Source organism: Aotus nancymaae, unplaced genomic scaffold, assembly GCF_030222135.1.
Source record: "Aotus nancymaae isolate 86718 unplaced genomic scaffold, 86718_ANA_hifiasm-v0.15.2.pri h1tg000040l, whole genome shotgun sequence".
NCBI lineage: Eukaryota > Metazoa > Chordata > Mammalia > Primates > Aotidae > Aotus > Aotus nancymaae.
The window spans coordinates 23,328,832-23,351,827 of NW_026988454.1; the positions used below are offsets into that span (position 1 = coordinate 23,328,832).

The following is a 22,996-nucleotide window of genomic DNA, read 5'->3' on the forward strand; positions in this document are numbered from 1 at the left end:
AGCAGTTGTCCTCTGGTTTATTTGATGGCCTTTTAGAGCTCATGGAATACATTTCTTTCAACCTCTTTCTAAACAACTGAGTATTCTCTTACATACCTTAAGAGCTTATAACCGAGTGGACTCTCCCTAGTTCTTTTGTTACCTTTCAGAGCAAGACTTCTTTAAAACTTGCCTACATTCTGTCTTTACTTTATCAAGTCTCATGCATAATTTTTAAGTAGAATATTTCAAACATACAGAAATGTATGGAGAACAATACAAAAAATGCTCAAGTATTTAACAGCTACCATGTGTTAACATTCCCTTTAACTTGAACTTGCTATTTGCCCCATGACTCAACTGAAAAGGCTTTTGCCAATGTCCCCAATATCCTTCCCATTGCCAAACAGACCTTTCCAGCATCATCTTCAGGATGACCATATAATTAACCAACAAACTAGAGTATTTTTTTATGGTAGCTATGTCTAAACCAGAACTGTTCCAAGCAAGCCCAGAGAGCTGGTCACCCACGTTCCTTGCTTCAGCCCTTGGTATTATTCCTCAAGGCTCAGCAACCTCAGCTTCTGGAAGCTTCTTTCTCTGCTTCTGTGATACTGCCCTGGTCTCTTGCTGGTTCAGTAGCAGCTGCTCACGCATAAGTAATGAATCTCCTCAAAATTAAGTCCTTGGCTCTTTTTTTCTTTTTTCTGTATGCTTTATCTGAGTCATCTTATCGACTCCCATTGGATTTAAAGAACCATCTAGAACCACCTAGGAGTCTGGATTTCAAACTCTTATATCCCACTATCTTCACATCTCCACTTCAGTGCCTCCTCGGCATATTAAACCATGTCCATATTCAAACCCTTCATATTCTTCCAGAGCTTGTTCCTCCTCAGGCTTCTCTATCTCAGTAGATGGTCCCTCCCTGCAACTAATTACTCCAGCTACAAACCTGGGAGCCAGCCCTGGCTTCTCTCTCCTTCATCTTCCACATTTAATAGGTACGCAATTCTGATCTTCCTTCAACACTTACCTCAAAGCCACCCAGACCTCTCCACTTCCACAACCACATACATCCATCTTCTGGACTGGAACACATGCTAACAAATGCCTTTACTTTCCTGTTTTCCGCCACCCACCTCTCTCACCTCCACAATTCACAGTCCATTTCTCATGCAGCAGCCAGAATGATCTTCTGAAAATGTAATCCCATCTAAGATATCCCTGCTGAAAATCTTTCACTGGCTTTCCCAATACTCTTAAGATATAATTTAAAATTCTTAACATAGTTTACAAAAATACTGTAATAGCAAGAAACTGAGAGAGACAGAAAGAGAGAGAGAGACTTATATTTCAATAGATTAATCAGAAAAGACTTCTCTGAAAAGGCTCTATTTAAACTGAAGAAAATGTGCAGCCTGCCGTATAATGGTGGGTGGAGAAGCATTTAACAGAGAGGAACCTGCATGTACAAGAATCTTGGGGGAAAAGAGGAAAAAGTCCACTCTTAACTGCAGGGCAAAGTAACAGAAGTAGACCAGGTCTTGTAAACTACAGAAGAAAGAATCTTGGAGAAAAAGAGGAAAAAGTCCACTCTAACTGCAGGGCAAAATAACAGAGGTAGACCAGGTCTTGTAAATTACAGAAGAAAATGAGGTCTTTAATTAGTATGAAGGCTGGAACAGAATGAAAACACACTCAAAAGACATTTTGGAGAAAGGCTTGAAGAATCCAGGAAAGTGAATATATGAGTTAAGAAATGAACCAATGAGCACAGAGTTGAAACAGTGGATAATTAAAAGACAGATGGTGCCAAAGACAGAGAAAGAAAAATGAGTTAAATTATGGACCAAAAATCCTAAAACTGTAGAGTAAAAATAACCCCTGGAGATAATTTAGCTCCAAACCTCTTTACTATAATGAGGAGAGCTAAGAAGCAGGAAAGTTAGTGACCAGTCAAAGGTCATTGAGCTAGTCACCAGCATCCATGAGGTCCAGAAGGAAGGCATTATCTAAATACAAATCCCCAGAAGGTATTAATTGAAACACATGAGAAAACTTTCAACTGACAGTTATCTTAAGAGAAATGCAGGAATTAGTCACTGACCACCAGTATAAGTTTATAGAAAGAACAGAACAGAAGTCTGGCTATTAGGAGAGTAGTGGATGGCAAGCTATGCCAGAGAGAAGATGAGTAAAACTTGATCACATTTTATTTTTCAATTAATGTAATTCAGCCTCTAAGGCACTAATGAAAGCTTGCAAATGAAGAGGTTAGTGTTAATACACTTGCTCTTAATCAAATAGCAAATGTTTTCCGAAGTTCTTATCATGCCACCCTATGCCCAAACGGAAGTGATTATTTTATCTGCACATCATGAAAAGTAAATGAAATCTCCTTTCCTTTTTAAGAGAGAAGGTCCTTAACTATAAGAACCAAAATATCTCCACTTTCTAACAAAATGCAATAAGGAAATGAATCTAAAACCCAGAAACAAACCCAGAAGATCATCTGAGGCAACTAAAAAGGTACATCATTAATGCAGAATAACCACACTTTTAGAGGCAAATGCTTCCTAGCATTTTTTTTTAATTATAGGAAATCAGGAATTTTCCTCAGCATCACTTGATATTCACTACAAAAGAGAGCCCTGGGTTCACAATCAGGCCTCATTTCTCACTCCTTTCTCCTCAATACATTTTTTTCTTTTTCTATAAATCACACTATTTTTGAAATGAGGGAAATAAAAGGATTCATACATATTACCCAAAGAAAATTTAAAATAATAAGTAAATTCTCTGACTCTCAGAAGAAGGAAAAAAAAAGATGCTACGTCGATCCAAGACTAGTATCATAATATGGGAATTAAATAATATTTTTTAAGAAATCTGTTAAATGAGAATGCTAAAACGACTCAAGAGGAAAAATGGTAACAATGAGAGCTGTTGTTTGTTGAGTGCTTATTAATGTCATTTTAGATACTTTGAATTCATTATCTTCATGAAGTGCGTGGTTTTAGCCACACTTTGCAGACAAAACTGTGATTGAGAGTTTAAGTAACAACCTAAAACAAGTAGCAACAGGATGAATTTAAGATCCAGAGCCCAAGCTTTCCTTCTCTCTGAAATGTATTTCTTATAATTTTGAAATCTATGTGTATGTCTTGGTTGGTTGGCCATTAGAATGTTGAACCAAGTGACTTCTAAGTTTTCATCTAACTCTTAATATTCTCTGATCTTTTGAATTATGAGGACTGGTTAGACTGTTTTAACAGAATGAGATTAAACATGAATTGATTCAAACACGATAACTAAGGAAGAAAAGAAATTATGATTTTATTCATCTCTTTAAAAATTCATATATATCCTGATGAATGAAATCATTGTAATCCCTTCATGAAAAGCTCACCAAGTAGTTTACCATACATTACTCCTCCTAAAGGAAAGGGAAAATAAGACTTATGTTTTGATAGCCCTTGTGAGAATATAATGAAAAAAATCTTTTTTCAATGGCAAAAAAAGAAAGACAATTAGTACTTGGGGAAAAAAAAACTAGGCTGATATGAGAAAAACCCATTTTTAGCACATGATAGAAATAAAAGCCGGCAACTAGATGATGCAAAAACATAGATTTTCAGCATGTCATACAGCAGTGTGATCAACAGTCCAGTTTTGCTGTGTGAAATAAGGTATTTTCCTTCTTAATAACTCCATTGAGTCATGGTTTTCCATTACATGCATGTGACAGAATGGTAACTGCAAAACTGAACTTCTTATGCAAATGAAAGCTGAGAAACCAACATGTTCTCAGTCAAGGAAAAAACCCTCTGAAAGCGTTTTTATCTAGTACCTACAAGAAAACAAACATGGTGAGCCAAACACCTTAATAAAATGTTACCTGTACCTGTATATTAATTGCTTCTTCTTCACATTCTTTCTTATATTTCCTGGGGAGTGTCTCAACCTCACGGATGGCATCTATGGAGACTTGCTGAGGTAGCACCTCAAATAAAGATGTTAAATACATAATTATGGATTTCTTGTCAGGAAGCTGAACGGCAACATCTAAAAGTGGAAGAATATAAGAACCAGCTTAAATTAGGTGTCCAAAATATGTGAACTCTTCAATATTAGATATAAAATAACTCTTCTTAGTACCCATAAACAATACCTAATATATATAATCTTTGCAATACCAGAGCTCAGTAAATTGCCACTTCATAATATGTAAGACAAAGGGAAAAGGGATTACTTATTTTTGTTCAGTTTCTCATTTTCTTAAGTCTTCCCTAAAAGCCTCCCCAAAATGGTCAAAGATAAGCTACCATATCTTACCATTTAAGATAAAGATACAGACTTTATTCATATGACGAAAATATGTCTAGAATTCAGTCCTGCAACATTTACAACTAAAGTCTTTACATCACATGCAAGAAGCTCACATAAAAATGCATTTTAATGGACCTAACCAAATACTAAATTTATCTAATAATTAGGTTTTTTTTTTAAAGTTTAAGTCTTACTTTAATTTAGATTAACTATTATCCAGTGCTGTAGTTAAATTTCTACCTAAAGGATCTCACAAATTGCTAAGTACAAAAGTACTGTCAGTAATAAAATGACTTGCACCTATAATCCAAAAAGGAAAAGGTTCTTCAAGGCTAATAATTCATTTTAAAAAGGAAAAAGAACACTGCTTTTCAAGAATGCAAAACTGTAAAGCAAAATCACATTTGAAATTAAACACTGAACAGTACCTTCAGGATCTAACAGCTTTTCAATTCCCAAATAAGTTTGAGCCTTGCTGAAGGCATGTTCAAGTCTCTCAATTGGTGACATTTTGACAACTTTATCCCAGCTGAAGAGATCAGGTCTGAAAACCATGCAAATAAAATGCAATAAAGATGGAATATGTGGAAACAAAATAGGCATTGTTATAATCTAATCTATTTTAGTTTTAGATTACTTTTATTTGTGAGGCTTTTTTACTTTATTTTTATATCCCAAAGCCTTGTCAAATATATACTTAAAATTAATTCACAAATATGAAAATAACAGATAATACATTTCAAGGATCTTGTATTGGCTAAATGTGACTGCTAATTTCTGTGGTAACCATTAAGACTAGAAGTAGTAAACAATATTTCACAAAGAGTAGAACACGAAAAGGGGGAAAGAGAAATAAGCAGCTCACACTATGTGGTAAAAAGGAACCCAAATATATAAATTATCACAATCAATGTTAATGAACTAAATTCTTCAATTAAAAGATCAAGATTAGCAGAACAGAAAATCCAGCTCTAATCTGTTCTCAGGATATTCCTAAAACAAAAGCCTTGAAGAGTTTCCCTCCAAACTTCCCCTTCAACGCTACTATTGTCTAGTGCTGTATTTCATTTCTATCTTGATATGCATTTAATCCCACAAATTGGACATTATTGTTGCTTTGACTTATCCAAAAGTTGATCATTTTATTTTGTGTCTGTTCTTGCATGTTAGACCCACCCACCTTCTAAGATGCTCTTCACCTACTTCCCTGCCTGAATTCATCTCCCATTATGCCCCCACTCAGGTCACTGCAGCCAGTGGCCTCTCCTATGCCTCCTCCACTCTTGTCCGATGTATTTTTCCTCAGTGTGTGTACTACTTCTATGTACTATACAACTTTATTATTGTTTGTCTCCCTCTGTTGCAACATAAGCTCCAGTAGAACTAAGATTTTTGCCTGTTTCGTTCTCTGCTGTATACCCTGTGTCTAGCACATAAAAGGCACCCCATACATATTTGTTGAATCAATTAATTAATAAATGGAAAAGCATATTGGCTAAAATTCTACAGTTTCTTGATAAAATCCCTTAATCAACTAGAAACTTGGGCAACCTCCTTAAACTAACAAAGGAGGAGTGGGTGAATACTAGGAGGGAGGGATTCTTTAACCTCATAAAACGCATACCAAAAAAGCTACAAAAAAAATCATTCTTATGGTAAAACACTAAAAGCACTTCTTTTGTTATCAACAACAAAACATTCTACCCACTATCACCAATTCAAATCAACATTGCATTGACGAACAAGGCACAATAGAGAACAAAAAATAAAATAGAAGAAATAAAAGGATCATAATTCTAGGACATTCTAACCCCTCCCCCGCCAAAAAACCTACAATGTCCAGAGACAAACTTACTAAAATTTGTAAGGACTGATTAAGTTTCCTGATATAAGATTTAGAAAAGTCTCTTGCACGTTTGTATACCAGCAAAAAACATAGAGGAAATGAAACTTGAGAAAAGTAATCACTTACAACAACAATAAAACATAACAAATTTAGCCTTTGGCATTTAAAACCCTGATCCATGTAGAATTAATGAATGAATGATTTATTTATTTATTTATTTTAGTGTCGTGAAAATCCAACACATTTATTTCCGTATGGGTAATCAATTGTCCATATCATCTATTAATCCGCAATATCAGCTCAAGCGTAAATCAGATTTTCCTATGTAATGGAGCAATTTCCGAGTTCTTAATTTTGTTAGGTTGAACCATTGAAAATACCATTCTTATATAGCAAAAACACTCACGTATTGGCAATTTCATATGGTCTGGCTTATATTGGCATGTATATTGATAGTACTGCATAGTCTTAATATAGCTTCATAGTTAGTTTTGGTTTCTTTTTGGAAAGTATTTCAGCCTGGTTCTTCTTCAGAAGTCTACTTACTGGCTATTCTTGGGCCTTGTCTTTTATATAATTAGAATCTGTTCACAAGTTCCATTAAAGATAATTTGGCTGTTTTTAATTGGGAGTGCAGTGAATTTACAGAGTTTTACTTTTGGTATGAGAAGAAAAGCTAACAGGATTTTTTGTATACATTATCAGTTAGTGCTGAATGAGTGGGATTGAACTATGTGAGTTATTTCATATTTTTAAAACTCATAAATATGCAGGAGAAACTATGGACCTTTCATGGTGGCATTTAAGTCCTAAGGAAATAAAGACCTGATGGGCAGTTTTCTTCCATGATATTTCTTTTCTTAAGGTTATGGTAGAGCATGTGCAGAAAGGAGAGCCGTGAGACTGAAAAGGGGGCTTCAGGGAGTAGCGGTAGCAGCGAAGGGACAGAGAGAAGACATGAATTTGTAAAGCCCACTTCCGGGTAGAGTAATGCCTCACTTATGTCGGTGGAGGACAGCATTAAAGGCGAGTCCATCTGTCCAGCTGGTGGTGAAGTTGAGGACATTGACTTGGCCATAGGGCCTGGTGGTCTGACGCACCCAGCTCAGCAGGATCTTCTCGCTGTTCGTCTGCTGCAGGTCCGACATGACATCCTTCATGACATCTTTCACCTATATAAGAGAAACCAGGCCTGTCTATAACTAATACAGTTATTTACTTCAATGAAGTCCTTCAAAAAGCCATATTGTACTAATTAACCATTATGGATTTGGTAAATGGCATTCATTTTACTTCAGATTTTTCTGTAGACACTGGAACAACAAATTTTAACAGTGATTATTTTGGGGGACTAGAATTTGAAGTGATTTTTACCTCACTTTTATATATTACCATGTTTTCTATATCTTAAACTATACTTGTACTATGTTTGGTTACAGTGAAAGTAACTTTCATAGTCATAGAAAGTAATATTTTAACACTATGTGTTTACAAAGACCTTTTCAATTAAAAAAATTTATTTTCTACAAAAAATAAGAAAGGTAGGTACTTTTTTTCCTATGCCAGGAAAAAAGGGCATTTTGTCACCTCTTCCATTCAAAATTGTTATGAGTTGAATTATGTTCCCTAAAATTAATATGCTGAAGTTTTAACCCTTAGTTTTAACCCCTCAGAGAGGGGCTCTGTTTGGAAATAAGGTCACTGCAGATGTCACTAGTTAGAATGAGGTGACTGGTGTCCTTACAAAAAGAAAAAAATTGATACAGGCACACAGGGAGAACACCATGTGAATACTGGCGCTATATATCACAAGCTAAGGAACCGCAAAGATTGCAGACAAACCACCAGAATTTGTCGGCAAGGCCTGGAGCAGTCTCCCTCAAAGCCCTCGGGAGAAACCAACCCTGCTGATGTCTTGATCTTGGACTTCCAGCCTCCAGAAATGGGAGACAATGAATTTCTGGTGTTCAAGCCAAGCAGCTTGTGGTACTTGGTTACGGCAGCCCTAAGAAACCAAAAGACAAACAATACATACTCCATTTCTATTAAAAAGTGACCGGAAATTTCCCCACCTGCCAGTGCAAAATGATGCTCCAAAGTAATCCCAAAGTCAGTTTGTGATTTCCATCCACAATGTCAGTTCCTCCTATATTCACTAATTCCACCTATTAAGACCAAAAAAAAAAAAAAAAAACTTTTAAGACAATTTCTTCACAGAACTCCAGGGTTTTTTAAGCACATTTGGACAGCAGTATAAGTGAGAGATAAGAGAAATTTCACTGTAGAGAATCAGGTAAACCTAAATCTCAAAAATGTATTATTTATATCACAGATCAATATAGCCATCGGAAAAAGCACGTGACTGTTCCTTTACTCACAGAAAAGGTTCAATATCTCTCATAAGAAAAAATGTATGCAAGAATCAGTGGATGCCAATGCATCAAGCAGCTGGCAAGTTTCACAATAAATAATGCTGATGGCAGCACAGACCCCCAAAACTCACATTACAAGCTTACATTGTTCTGATGTAAAACCTGCAGCACTCTGTTGACGTTATTTAAGGCATGCACCCTTGTGGAACCACGCTCCTTCGGCTGGAAAACAAAACACAAAAGCAGGTAAAACTGATTGTCCCTCCATATGCCTGGCAAATACTAACATTGGGAGGTATGTAGAGCAGCAGCTCGGTATGCAGAGCCCCTCAGAGCCAGGAGCTCTGGCTGATGTCTCAGGTCACCGCCCTGGAGGCTGGTGTTTACAGTATGCAAATCCCTCAACTAACAACATCTTAAGATACCAGTTCCCTAATTTGCTTGCACATTGAAATCTCCCAGGCAGCTTCACAAAACACCAATGCCTGTGTCCAACCCTACCCCAGAAGACTGTGGCTTAATGGGTCTAGGGTGTGGTTTGGACTTGGGATTTTTATTTATTTATTTTTATTTTTATTTATTGATTTATTTTTGAGACGGAGTTTCGCTCTTGTTGCCCAGGCTGGGGTGCAATGGCGCGATCTCGGCTCACCACAACCTCCACCTCCCAGGTTCAAGTGATTCTCCTGCCTCAACCTCCCGAGTAGCTGGGATTACAGGCATGCACCACCACACCCAGCTAATTTTGTATTTTTTTTAGTAGAGACAGGGTTTCTCCATGTTGGTCAGGCTGGTCTCGAACTCCCGACATCAGGTGATCTGCCCACCTCGGCCTCCCAAAGTGCTGGGATTACAGGCATGAGCCACTACACCCAGCCCTGGACTTGGGAGTTTTAAAAGATTGCCCATAGTTCTAACGTGCAGACAAGTTTGGAAACCAGTGCTCTATGAACAAAGCTTCCTTTCTCTCAATTGGTCTGGCTGCAGAAAGATTTTAGAGTTGTGTCCTCTTTATTCCGCACAGACGTGAACAGAGCAAGGAGGATTCAGAGGCACTATCTCAGGCTCCAGGTAGCATTACAAGAGCCCTGGGAAGGCAGGGAATCCCCACCTGGGGAAAGATAACCTTCGCAGCTTCTTTCTACTTCACTGGCCAGGGAATCCTATCTGAGAGAGGGATCAGCCTGTCCAACAGTTGTCTACCCACCACCTGGAGGGCAAAAGGGAGAGAATGACACCCCAGACTTTTACAAGAAAGAAAGTCATCTTCAGGAGTGCATCTCTCTATATTGTGATGGTAATTCGACTTCTAGTGTTACCATTTGGACCCACAGATGCATCCTTTTCGTTGGCAGTTTTTTCTGCATGAGTATGGAGTACCTTACATTAAAATGATAGAGTTGTATTTAAAAAATAAACAAAATTTAATCGTGAAAATCGATGTCAAGCTTTTAACAACTTTTTTTTCCTTTTTTTTTTTTGGAGACAGAGTCTCGCTCTGTTGCCCAGGATAGAGTGCAGTGGCGCAATCTCGGCTCACTGCAACTTCCGCCTCCCGGGTTCAGCAATTCTCCTGGCTCAGCCTCCTGAGTAGCTAGGACTACAGGCACACAACACCATGCCTGGCTAATTTTTTGTATTTTAGTAGAGACGGGGTTTCACTGTGTTGCCCAGGCTGGTCTTGAACTCCTGAGTTCAGGCAATCCACCCGCCTCAGCCTCCCTAAGTGCTGGGATTACAGGTGTGAGCCACTGCACCCGGCCTTAATAACTACTTTTTAAAATATTTAACATTTAAATGTGTTTGTCTCTAGACTCTGGTGTTCAAAACATTGTGCCTATATAAATCCTGTAAATCCATGCTTTTCTGTAATTCTCTCACCCTGGGCTATCTCAGAGCAATAAACATTTAAGGTAATTTTATCTTCAATAAAAACAGAGCCCTCAGAAGACCAAAAATGTTGCTCTAATTCACTAAAACATTTTGTTAAAAAAGTTTCCAATTTCAGCCTTTACATTTGAATGTAAAGTAAAACGGATACTTTCACTTTAATGGGTACCCACAGTGGGTCATCAAGCATCAGTAATGACAGGAGACTCCATAGTTTACAAAGATAACTTGCTCACCAATGATGTTCCTGTGAGGCCTTCTAGAAGATCCAGTAGCTTCCTTCCATCTTTGAGGTCTGTGAACATATCATTGATGGGTGGTTTCCCACTCTGTAAAAGAAAAAAACAAATAAATAAAATATGGAGTATGCCAACAGCAGAAACTTTATATATACCTGGCAAATAAATGAGTGGATTCATTTTTTTGTTCAATTAAAATGTTCTGGATAATCTGCAGACTATCCAAATATAGAAAGAACAAGTACAAATACAGAACATTCTGAAATCTCATAAAGAATACTTTAAGCTGAAATAAACTGCATTTTTCCTAGGCCTTTGGAGATGGTGGCTTATGTTTGTAATTCCAGCACTTGGGAGGCCGAGACAAGCTCAAAAGTTCGACACCAGCCTGGCCAACATGGTAAAACCTTGTCTCTAGCAAAAATACAAAAATTTATCAGGCATGGTGTAATCCCAGCTACTTGGGAGGTAGAGGCAGGAGAATTGCTTGAATCTGGGAAGTAGAGGTTGCAGTGAACCGAGATCATGCCACTGTACTCCAGCCTGGGCAACAGAGTAAGACTCCATCTCAAAAAAAAAAAAAACAAAAAAACTATAAAGTCTAGACAGAATTTCACACAAATATACAGTAAAGTGGAAGAAAAAACAATGAACAACAACAAAAAATTAATAGACTTTGAGTATGGTATACATTCCTGAGAAAGCAGTGATAAAGAGATGCATTAAAAATGCAAATGAGCCTACAACACACAGGAGCAGAGGCCAACTAAAAGTACGAGGATTGTCACTTCATCACTGCTTCTCACATCACAGTATGACAATGTCTTCCAGCATTTCCTCTAAGGGAGCAGGTGATTTGGTCATCAATTTCAGGGCTGAGGTGTTCAGTCTGTATTTCTGGTTATTAATTTCTTAACACTTAAGGCACTTTCGGCTTAATCATTAAATACTTTCTGTGTTTAAGTCTAGTACCAGTTCAAGATTTTGACTGATAAAGCTTATAGAATTCCTGAACGCTTGTCCCTGATAAATAGCATTAACTCCCAGAGATAATCCTGCTCTAGTGTCTGATGCCAGAAAATCCCACTCTATTCACTGGAAGTTTGGCAGATCCTTGCCTGTCCATGACTCGATGGGTTGTTGTGCTATGGGACGATCACTGCATAGAAAATCAGGAAGCCTCAGCTTTTGAGCCCAGTTTAACCATTAACTACCTGGTGAACCTGGCTCAGCTGCCTAAGCTTTAAAATCAAAAGTCACTGTAAAGAATATTATAAGAAAATGCCTAAGAACTATACAGCACAATGTAATATTTAATTAATGTTGTTTTATCTTGTATCAAATGACTTCCTTGTAAAATAAAGTCTCCATAGATGTTAACAGTTTCACTTTCTGTCAATAATAGATATTTTATAACCAATACTTCTTTTACCTTCTTCATTTCTCATTTTTAAAAATATATACATATCAGCCAGGCGCAGTGGCTCACACTCGTACTCCTAGCACTTTGGGAGGCCGAGGCAGGTGGATCACAAGGTCAGGAGATCGAGACCATCCTAGGTAACACAATGAAACCTTGTCTCTACTAAAAATAAAAAAATTAGCCAGGCATGGTGGCACACGCCTGTAATCCCAGCTACTTGGGAGGCTGAAGCAGGAGAATTGCTTGAACTCGGGAGGCAGAGGTTGCAGTGATCTGGGATTACGCCACTGCACTCCAGCCTAGGTGATAGAGCAAGACTCCACCTCAAAAAAACAAATAAAAAAAATAAATATGTGTATATGTGTGTGTGTGTACACACACACACATATACACACCACAAACACACATACACACACACACATACACACACACACACATATATCATTCATTTGAAGCAAAACTTTACTCTGAGTTTGAAATGGAGGAAGGGGAAGAAGGAGCCATTCTGGAGTTTCCTAAAATTTGGCATTACTCCTTCCTTCCTCTAGATTCCTTATCTGTTTTTATTGAATGTGTGTGTGTGTGTGTGTGTGCACGTGCCTGCTGCAGGGACCTGAATTACTAAGATGAATAAAGATTCCATATGTTTTGCATACTCAACATCTTACCGTTTGGTGGAAAAGATAGTCTTTTTTAGAACGTAGTAATTACAGCACAGTAGGTAAGGGCTATAATACAGAAGTGTACCAGTGCTATAGGAGCACAGAGGAGAGACAGAGCGACCCCAAGACCACAAGCCAGGGTGTGAGCAAAGGCTTCAGACAGGAGTTGACCCTTGAAATAGACTTATTAGTTTTTCACAAGGCATAATGTACTTACCTTTTAAAAAATTTAGATTCACGGAGTTCACATGCAGGTTTTCTACACGCGTATGTTGTGTGATGCTGAGGTTTGAGTCTCAAATGATCCCATTGCCCAAGTAGTGAACATAGTAGCCAATAGGTAGTTTTTCAACCCTTGTTCCCCTCCCTCCTTTTATCTGTTTTAAAATAACTATTATGTATAGTCAACTAATGATTTTTAGCATGTGCCTTTTTCATTGTTCATATAGTCTAGATAAGGGAAAGTGCAGTAAAGTTTTCACCAAAGAATACACTGTTACTTACTCATATCTGAAACAAAGCTGCTTTTCTATTCCCAACTGCCTTTTTCAAAGGCAGCTATGGATTCAGGAACAAAGAAATTATCTCCATCAATCAAAGTAACACAGAGATGTGCAAGATGCAGGAGTCACTTTCCAGAGGCAGAACTTTAGAAAGTCGAGCAAGGAGAAATTCCCTGCACACTGAGGACTTGCCACCCACTGTCAGCAAAAGCAATGGGCAGAAGTGGCCTTCATCACTTGCCTACCTCTAACCCTCCTCCTCCACGCAATCAGAAGTACAGTTCAGCAAAACAGCCAACAAATAATCAGATTCACTTTCAGGTCTTAGGCATAGCAAAAATACATCACATAGGTAAAGCGCATGGGAGAAATGCAGTGATCTAGGCATAGAAAGGATCTTAGAAAATACTGATAATGGCAAGGGCAGCTCATAAAACACCTAGGCAGCCTGTAACCCTTCTCAAATCCACTATCTACTTTCCAAAAAATAATATAACATAAAGCAGCTCACTGGGCGTGGTGGCTCACACCTGTAAACCCAGCACTTTGGGAGGCCAAGGCAGGCAGATTACTTGAGGTCAGGAAGTCGAGACCAGCCTGGCCAACATGGCGAAACCCCATCTCTACTAAAAATACAAAAATTGGCCAGGTGTGGTGACGGGCACCTGTAATCCCAGTTACTTGGGAAGCTGAGGCAGCAGAATCACTTGAATCCAGGAGACGGAGACTGCAGTGAGCCAAGATCATGCTACTGCACTCCAGCCTAGGCAACACCGCAAGACTCTGTCTCAAAAAAAAAAAAAAGTGTAATATAAAATAAAGAAAATATAAATATTTATTAATATTATAAATTATGGATGTCCATCAATGACCTCACCTATAAACAAGAGGCCTCTTATTGGTCATAGAATTTTGGGCAAGTTACTTGGCCTTTCTGTATCTATTTGTTTACCTGATAAAAACTAAGATGACAGATGTTCATTAAATGGTTGATGTCACTATTTGTATCACAAGCATAACTTTAGTGTTTTCCATTATCAGAAAAGTGTAATAAAATATCAACAATATCTGAAAGAACTCAGACAACAGCCGGGCGTGGTGGCTCACCCCTATAATCCCAGCACTTTGGGAGGCCAAGGCGGGTGGATCACGAGGTCAAGAGATTGAGACCATCCTGGTCAACATGGTGAAACCCCGTCTCTACTAAAAATACAAAAATTATCTGGGCATGGTGGCACATGCCTGTAGTCCCAGCTACTTGGGAGGCTGAGGCAGGAGAATTGCCTGAACCCAGGAGGTGGAGGTTGTGGTGAGGCGAGATCGGGCCATTGCACTCCAGCCTGGGTAACAAGAGCAAAACTCCGTCTCAAAAAAAAAAAAAAAAAAAAAAGAACTCAGACAACAAATAAGCACTTCCTCATCTCGGGCAGGAAGGCGCAGGCCCTGAACATCAGAACATGATAGTGTCAATTCACAGAGAAAGAGCTCACAATTCTCAGGTTTCGTTTATATGTCACATGACACCTGCAGGAACATATCTCATTCAAAAACAATTAACGACCTTTTGTTGTAAAGTGAAAGCAGCCATGGACAATACATAAACAAAACGACTGGAATGTCTATCTTTCAATAAAGCTTTATTCATAGACATTAAAATTTGAATTTCATGTTATCTCCCCATGTCACAAAATATTACGCTTCTGACTTTTTGCAACCACCTAAAAATGTAAAAAGCATTCTTAGCTCATGGGCCATATGGAAACAGGCAGTAGAAACATGAAATATTCCTAGACATAATGAGGGCAAGCATTTACTATGTATCAAATATGTTTTAAGAGATTTATAAATATTTAGTTGTATTATTTAGATATATTATTTGTGTCCTTATAATAGTATTTCAAGATAAATAGCATCATCTTCTTCATTCTACAGGTGAAAAATCTAATGTAGAGGTGACCTAAGTGAGAGGCTGAACCAGGATCTGATATCACAAAATCTGGCTCTAAATCAATGTTCTCAACATCTGTGATGTATTGCTACTAAAATTATGCAGGCACAGGACTGGGACATATAGGAAAGAAAATATTTCATCACTGGACCGGGACATACAGGGAAAAAATACTTAATGACTGGGGTGGGTGGGATGTATTTACTGGCTTCCCAAAGAGAGAAACAAGACATATACTACATTTTGCTGAATTCGAAATGCAGACTATCTTTTCCTAGTTCACCACTTTAAAAAGCATGTCTGGTGCTTTGGTATCGCAAGCTGTAAACTTGGGATCCACTCTGGGAAACAGCTTGGAAATGTCAGAAGTCATCTTTGAATAAAAATAAAAACTGATTCATCCTGACAGTTAACCTCTTATTTTGATTTTGAAATCTCTGCAAAGATTCATTTGCAGAGATTTCTCTGACAAAGAGAATACAGTTGAATAATGCATTTGGACAAATATTTAGTGAATACCTCCTTTGTGCTTGGCCCTGCAAAAATGCCAAGTTCAGGTCATTCTCCTTATTCACAAGAGGGTTTCCATAGTTTTCCAATAAATACAAAATGGTATAAAATGAACAGTCTTGAACTTGAAGGGTATATAAGCCTTGGGTCACATTAAACTTTTTAAAAATTAAACGACAACATGACATGACTCTAGATGACAGACGCTACAGCCCTGGAAAGGCCAGCTTTCAGTGTCCCCAAGCCTCAGCTCCCTCTAACATCACCATTTTGACAAAAGGGACCAGCATTCATACTTGCAGCTCGGACACTAGTGCTGCTGGATTTTTAAATGCTAGAGCACAGGCCGGGCACGGTGGCTCACACCTGTCATCCCAGCACTTTAGGAGGCCGAGAAGGGAAGATCACGAGGTCAGGAGATCAGGACCATCCTGGCTATCATGATGAAACCCCATCTCTACTAAAATCACAAAAAATTAGCAGGGTGTGGTGGTGTACACCTGTAATTCCAGCTACTCGGGAGGCTGAGGCAGGAGAATTGCTTGAACCTGGGAGGCAGAAGCTGCAATGAGCCAAGATCGTGCCATTGAACTCCAGCCTGGGCAACAGCGAGACTACGTCTCAAAAAAAAAAAAAAAAAAAGTTAAGAGTACAAAGGCAAATGGTCATCACAATGCATGAGAAGAAGCCGGGAGGCAGCAGCTGCAAACAACTGCAGTGATGACACATTTGAGGGAACCCAAGCTGACAAGCCCCAGGCACACCTGGAGAATCAGCTGGCTCTGCAGGCTCAAGGGCCAGCTCCCGCTCAATTCTAGCCAAGGGTGGCCATATGGAAATTCAGGTTCACTGTGGGCAGAATTTCCCAGTTTTCAAAAGAAGGTGGAAATCCGAATTTATATGTATGATCTCCTGATGACTGTAATTTCCTAAAACACTGTGCTAGACAAATGGATCTTGTCTACAGGCACACCAGGTAAAAGGATGACTGAGGAGCAATTTCTGCATAGAGCATGACCACATATAGGTGAAATATAGGATTAATCAAAGATGAGTGCCTCAAGGAACTGGTCAACTCTGGAGAAAGGCCACACACAAATATGTACACATACACATACATACACACACACACACACACACACACACATCCACAGACTACAGAATATCATTAATTAATCATATTCTGCAAATATATCATATATCAAGAATAATGACTCTTGCTCAGGCTAAAAACAAAGGAGTCATTCCTGAATTCGTTTCCTTTCACTTATTCACTACCTCTAAAGCCCTGTCCTGCCACTTCCAAAAACACATCCCAAATGTGGACCACTTCTTGTCATGGTCATTGTGCCAACTCTAGCCCAAATTGCCATTTTCTATTGCCTGAACTCCAGCTCCGGCCAACTGATATCTCTGTTTCTACATAAGAGCCAGAATAATTCCAATATTAATGTGCAGACCACATTACGTCATTTCCCTGATTTACCCTAATGGGCCCCCATTTTAGGCAAATCCAATCCAAACTCCAAATAAAAGATCTTGTGAGATATGGCCCCACCCTCTCTCTGATCTGATATTGTATTATTCTTACCCTTCTTCAATACTCCCAAAGCACAATTATTAATATTTCTATCACAGATTATGTTTTTCGGCAACAGTAGTAGTCATAGAAAAAAAATCTATAAAAAGTTGAATAAGAAAGTAAGATTTAGGAAGTACAGTTTGGAGTTCTTAAGAGAGTAAAATTCTAATTCTTTGTAACAACAACAAATCAGAAGCAGAATTGGGCCTTGGACTTTCCAGTAGGGAGACTGATCAATACCTACTTTCTGTCGTACAGTATGAGAAAACCAAGCCTGGTGGAAACAGCCCTTGACTTCACGGCACTCAGATTCCAAATACAGTCAAATCACAAGGACAGGGGTACATTCAGAGAAATGTGTCCTTAGGTGATTTCATTATTGTGCAAACATCATAGAGTATATTTACACAAACCAAGATGGCATAGCCTACAACATACCTAGGCTAGATGGTATAGCCTATCACTCTTAGGCTATACACCTATACAACATGCTACTGTACTGAATACTACAGGCAACTATAATACACAGTAAGTATCCGTGTACCTAAACACAGAAAAGGTACAGTAAAAATATGATATAAAAGATTTTCAGGCTGGGCGTGGTGGCTCAAGCCTGCAATCCCAGCACTTTGAGAGGCTGAGGCAGATGGATCACTTGAGGTCAGGAGTTCAAGACCAGCCTGGCCAATGTGGTAAAATCCTGTCTCTACTAAAAATACAAAATTTATCCAGGCATGGTAGCACATGCCTGTAATCCCAGCTACTCAGAGAGCTGAGGCAGAAGAATAGCTTGAACACGGGAGGTAGAGGTTGCAGTGAGCCAAGATTGCACCACTGTGCTTCAGCCTGGGCTCCAGAGCAAGACTCTGTCTCAAAATAAATAAATAAATGAAATAACGATAAAATTATAATAAATACATAAACCAGTAACATAGTTGTCAGTTACCAAGTATTATGTAAGGTACATAATTCAATGTGCTAGACATTTCTACAACTGGCACCACAGTAGGTTTGTTTACAACAGCATCACCACAAATACCTGATGGTATGGTTTGGCTGTGTCACCACCCAAATCTCGAATTATAGCTCCTATACTTCCCACATGTCACGGGAGGGGCCCAGTGGGAGATAACTTAATCATGAAGGCAGATCTTTCCTGTGCTCTTCTCATGATAGTGAGTGAGTTTCATGAGATCTGATGGTTTTAGAAAGGGGAATTCCCTGCACATGCTCTCTCTCGCCTGCCACCATGCAAGACGTGACTTTGCTCCTCCTTTGCTTTTCACCATGGCCTCCCCAGCCATGTGGAACTGTGGATCAATTAAAGCTCTTTCCTTTATAAGTTACCCAGTCTCAGGTATGTCTTTATTAGCAGCATGAAAAAGACTAATACACCTGAGTAAATGGCATTGTGCTATGCCCTTATGACAGTTACAGCATCACTAAGCTACGGGAGTTTTTCAGCTTCACTATCATCTTCTGGGACCACCGTCATATACGTGGTCCATCATTGACCAAAATATCCTTATCCACATAACTGTAGATTTAAACAAAAACAGTGCTAACATAACATGGCTAATGTGTTAAGATGGATTTACAAATCTAGCTTGGCACTGCCAAAATTATACAAAGAAACAGATATAGCAGGGAGAAGGAATCTGTCCTATACTTACCTAAACCCATTATAAACAATCAAGTTGTAACTGCATATAATAAAAAGAGTGGGACGATAATAGATTTTAAATGCTTTCAGAAGTATTATGTCTGATGACTGTCATCTTACAAAAAATAACAAACTGGAGCCCTTTGACACTGACTATTCTATTATTTATTTACACCCTATTTTCAAAACAGGATTTGAGACACTCTATTTAATTCAACTACTAGTCCCACTGTTTATTGTGTGTCTGTATGTGTGTGTGTGCATACAGCATATATATACACACACACATACATAATGTATATACCATAATATATTCACACTCCCCTCAGAGTAAACTAAGATTAATCTGATGCCCCTAATAGTTCAAATATGATGCTCCAGCATCTGGTAACATAGTAAATTTTATGGTCTCTCTCTCTCTCCCCCCAATCATCTGTTTTTTGCAAGAAGTTGGTTAATTTAAAAATTCAAAAAGAAATAATTTAATTCAATATTTCTCAGTCTTTCAAATTAAAATCTTTAACTTATGAACCCCAATCTCAACACTGACACAAATGTAGCACCCTTTTACATTCCTGTAACTCTTCAATTTCTTAATAATTAATAATGCATCAGTGAGTACTATGTACATCATCATTTTAGTTAACAATAACATATTTATATGAGAATATATTTTTAAAGCATTATACAACAAAATGCTATACTTTTTCTCTTGGTAGTGGAATTAAAAGTAGTTTGAAAAATTATCTTTGGATTTACTCTATTACCTAATTTTTACAAAGTTTATGTATTGTTGCATAAAATAAATAATAGACATTTTTAAAAGAATGCTGTCTCTAGTCAAGATTAAGCAAAACAAGAAAATAAGGTTCATCTTAATTGTAAAATGTGTAGCTCAATCAATGAAATGAAAACTGTATGATATTTAGTGTTTACTTTTATAATTCAACTCCATGGTGAAAGAACAAACACAGCATTGCTTTCCACAGAGAAGACTGAAAGCAAAATGAGAACATTAAAATAATGCCTAATGAGTTCCTTCCACACCTCTACCACGGAAAACCAGCAAAATGTGCATCAGCCACTTAAACAGTTAGTGAGTGCAGCTCTCTCAGCCGTCCTCTTTAAGATTTCTGAGTGGTCAGCATAAGCTCTTAAGAATTGAAAAAGATTCCATTTAGAAGCTTGCTAGGAAGGAGGGAGGGAGAGAAGAGGAAGAGAGAGACAGAGACAGGAGAAACAGATGGTGCAGGTCATCACAGAGTATGCTACATTAACTACAGAGCAATGATTTACAGTGTTTACTGTAAATGTGCAGTGAACGCTCCAAATCAGTAAATGTGCACCTACCTTCAGAACTACAAAGTACTGTGAAACATATGCTAAACCAAATAATATATTTCAGGGAATCACAAGTCACACAGACACATAACAGAATGCTTACCTCGATTTGGGTAAGTTACTGGTATAGTGATAATAAAAAACTGGGATGATAAGGAACCAAGTGTGGGGCTCAGATACCTGGTGGTCAGAGGCAGGGGCCGCTAGCATACTCCACGGACAAACAATCAGGTGAAGTCTGGAGGCTGAATAAGCTCTAACTCCAAATTAACAAGAAAATAAAAAAACAATCCCATAAAAAAATGGGCTCAGGACATGAATAAATAATTCTCAAAAGAAGATATACAAATGGCCAACAAGAATATGAAGAAAATGCTCAACATCACTAATAATTAGGGAAATGCAAATCAAAACCACGATGTGATGCCACCTTACACCTGTAGGAATGGCCGTAATAGAAAAATCAAAAAACAATAGATGTTGCCGAGGATGCAGTGAAAAGGGAACGCTTCTACGCTGCTGGTAGAAATATGAACTAGTACAATTATGGAATACAGTGTGGAGCTTCCTTAAAGAACTAAAAGTAGAACTACCATTTAATCCAGCAATAATCCCCCTACTGGGTATCTACTCAGAGGAAAAGAAGTCATTACATGAAAAAGACACTTGCACACATGTGTTTATAGCAGCACAATCTGCAATCGCAAAATTATGAAATCCCCAAATGCCCATCAATCAATGAGTGAATAAAGAAATTGCAGTATGTATATGTGCCATGGAATACTATTCAGCCATAAAAAGGAATGAAATAATGGCATTTGCAGCAACCTGGATGAAATTGGAGACCATTATTCTAAGTGAAGTAACTCAGAAATGGCCAACCAAACATCGTTATGTTCTGACTCCTAAGTGGGAGATAAGCTGTGAGGATGCAAAGGCATCGGAATGACACAATGGACTTTGGGGACTGGGGGGTGATGGGGGAGGGTGGGAGTGGGATGAGGGATACAATTCTAAAATTTGGTATGATGTATACTGCTTGGGTGAAAGGTGCATCAAAATCTCACTGAGTCACCACTAAAAAACATACTCATGTAACCAAACACCACCCGTTCCCCAAAAAAACCTATGGAAATAAAGTAAATAAATAAAAAGCTCTGACTCCATATGCATACCAGACAAGGTCTGAAGGCCAGCTCAGGAAACAATACAGCTTATTCCACGTATACACAACTGGCAACACAGTAGAAATGTCTGAAGAATGTAGTCCCTCAAAAGACAGGCTTCCATGGAACTAAGATGAGGTGCTGGTAATGGCACTGATTCTGATAATGTAAAGGTAAATAAAACCAAATTTCCTTTGTTCAATATATATAAAAAAGAGGCAGCTACCTTGCTCCTTCCCTTCCCTTAGGGCATCTCCTTAAAACAAAATAGGCCCAATTTTTTGGTCAGGAAATAGATAATTCCAGTGTCCAGTTTCCCAAGGTCACTTAAACACAGTTGTTCAGGAGGTGGACGAGAGACCATCACAAGGCACATCTAGTTGTCTCTCACAGAGACAAATGTTCATTGTTCTTTCTCCCACTTTACTGTATATTTGTTTGAAATTCTGCGAATAATTTGTAGTCTTTAGCCAATTGCCTGCATGCACTTAACCAGACATAATTGTAAATTGTCTTTTCTCTGTATCATATGTTGGTACCCAGGGGTTCCAGTGTTGGCAGGGTTTTTTATTTCTCCAACAGATAATAACAATAATAAATGTCAGCTTTCCCCCACATCTGACTCTGCTCATGGCTGGTGGATGGCTACCTGTGGTGATTGTAGCTAAAAGCTTCCCAGGCCAGATAAAGCTGGAAATGGGTCCAGTGTCTCCATGCTCTGTGTAATAGATAGAACTTCTCTCCCCTCAACCACCACCTCTCAGCAATCCGCTCTTGATGGCTTACTGACCATCCTGGCATACGCCCCCACTTCCCTGCACCACCAGAGCCCATCTCTGAAGCCAGAGATGGTGGGGCCACAAGAGGCTAAATGGAAAAGCACAAGGAAGGTGGCACTGCTCTACTCCTTCTTCGGTGAAGGGTGAAAAGTCACTTCCTCTTAGCTGATCAATTCTAAACCGATCATCAATTACAAAGATGACCAAATTTGCTTCACAATTATGAATACCAATAGGCTGGATCACAATTCTTTATTAAATACTCAATATGTACAAAGCATAACATATTAAATAATACTTCACAGTTTTAATTTTAATCCCTTTTTAGTTTTAACCAAGGTGAAGTTCATTTTGCAAGTATAATTTTGAGACAAAAATCAAATTTAAAAAAATCAAATTGAATAAAAACAAAACAAACAGCAGCAACAACAAAGCTTGCATAAGTATAGCCCAAGTATATCTGGAAGCTGGTGTTTAAGAATATGGAGCACATTTTATTGTTTGCATTTTAGAGGTATGAGTGAATAGATACAAATTCACATTTCTTTTTAAAGAACCACTTGAATGTGTCCTAAAATAACCAGTTGAGTTGCCAAACGTATACTCATGAAATAAACCAATGGCAGACCCAATGTTCAACTCTTCAAGTTCAAGCCTCTACTATAGGTGGTATTTATCTTCACACAGGAAGCCTGTCAGCCTCTTTATAGTACTAAAGAGAAGACTGAACATCTGGAGGTGGAAAAGGGTTGGGCCTGCTT

At 38.4% G+C, this 22,996-nt stretch overlaps 1 protein-coding gene across 3 annotated transcripts in view; it reads right to left on the reverse strand.

Annotated features, from left to right (window-relative positions):
* UTRN (utrophin) overlaps positions 1–22,996 on the reverse strand; it is a 580,690-nt gene that overhangs the window by 425,954 nt on the left and 131,740 nt on the right. For all 3 annotated transcript variants that reach the window (XM_064360600.1, XM_064360601.1, XM_064360599.1), the window contains 6 exons: positions 10,656–10,748; positions 8,674–8,751; positions 8,230–8,322; positions 7,157–7,329; positions 4,740–4,855; positions 3,887–4,047 (listed from right to left, as the gene is read on the reverse strand). In XM_064360600.1, the coding sequence (XP_064216670.1) occupies positions 3,887–4,047; positions 4,740–4,855; positions 7,157–7,329; positions 8,230–8,322; positions 8,674–8,751; positions 10,656–10,748 (714 nt within the window). The remainder of the gene's footprint in view (positions 1–3,886; positions 4,048–4,739; positions 4,856–7,156; positions 7,330–8,229; positions 8,323–8,673; positions 8,752–10,655; positions 10,749–22,996) is intronic.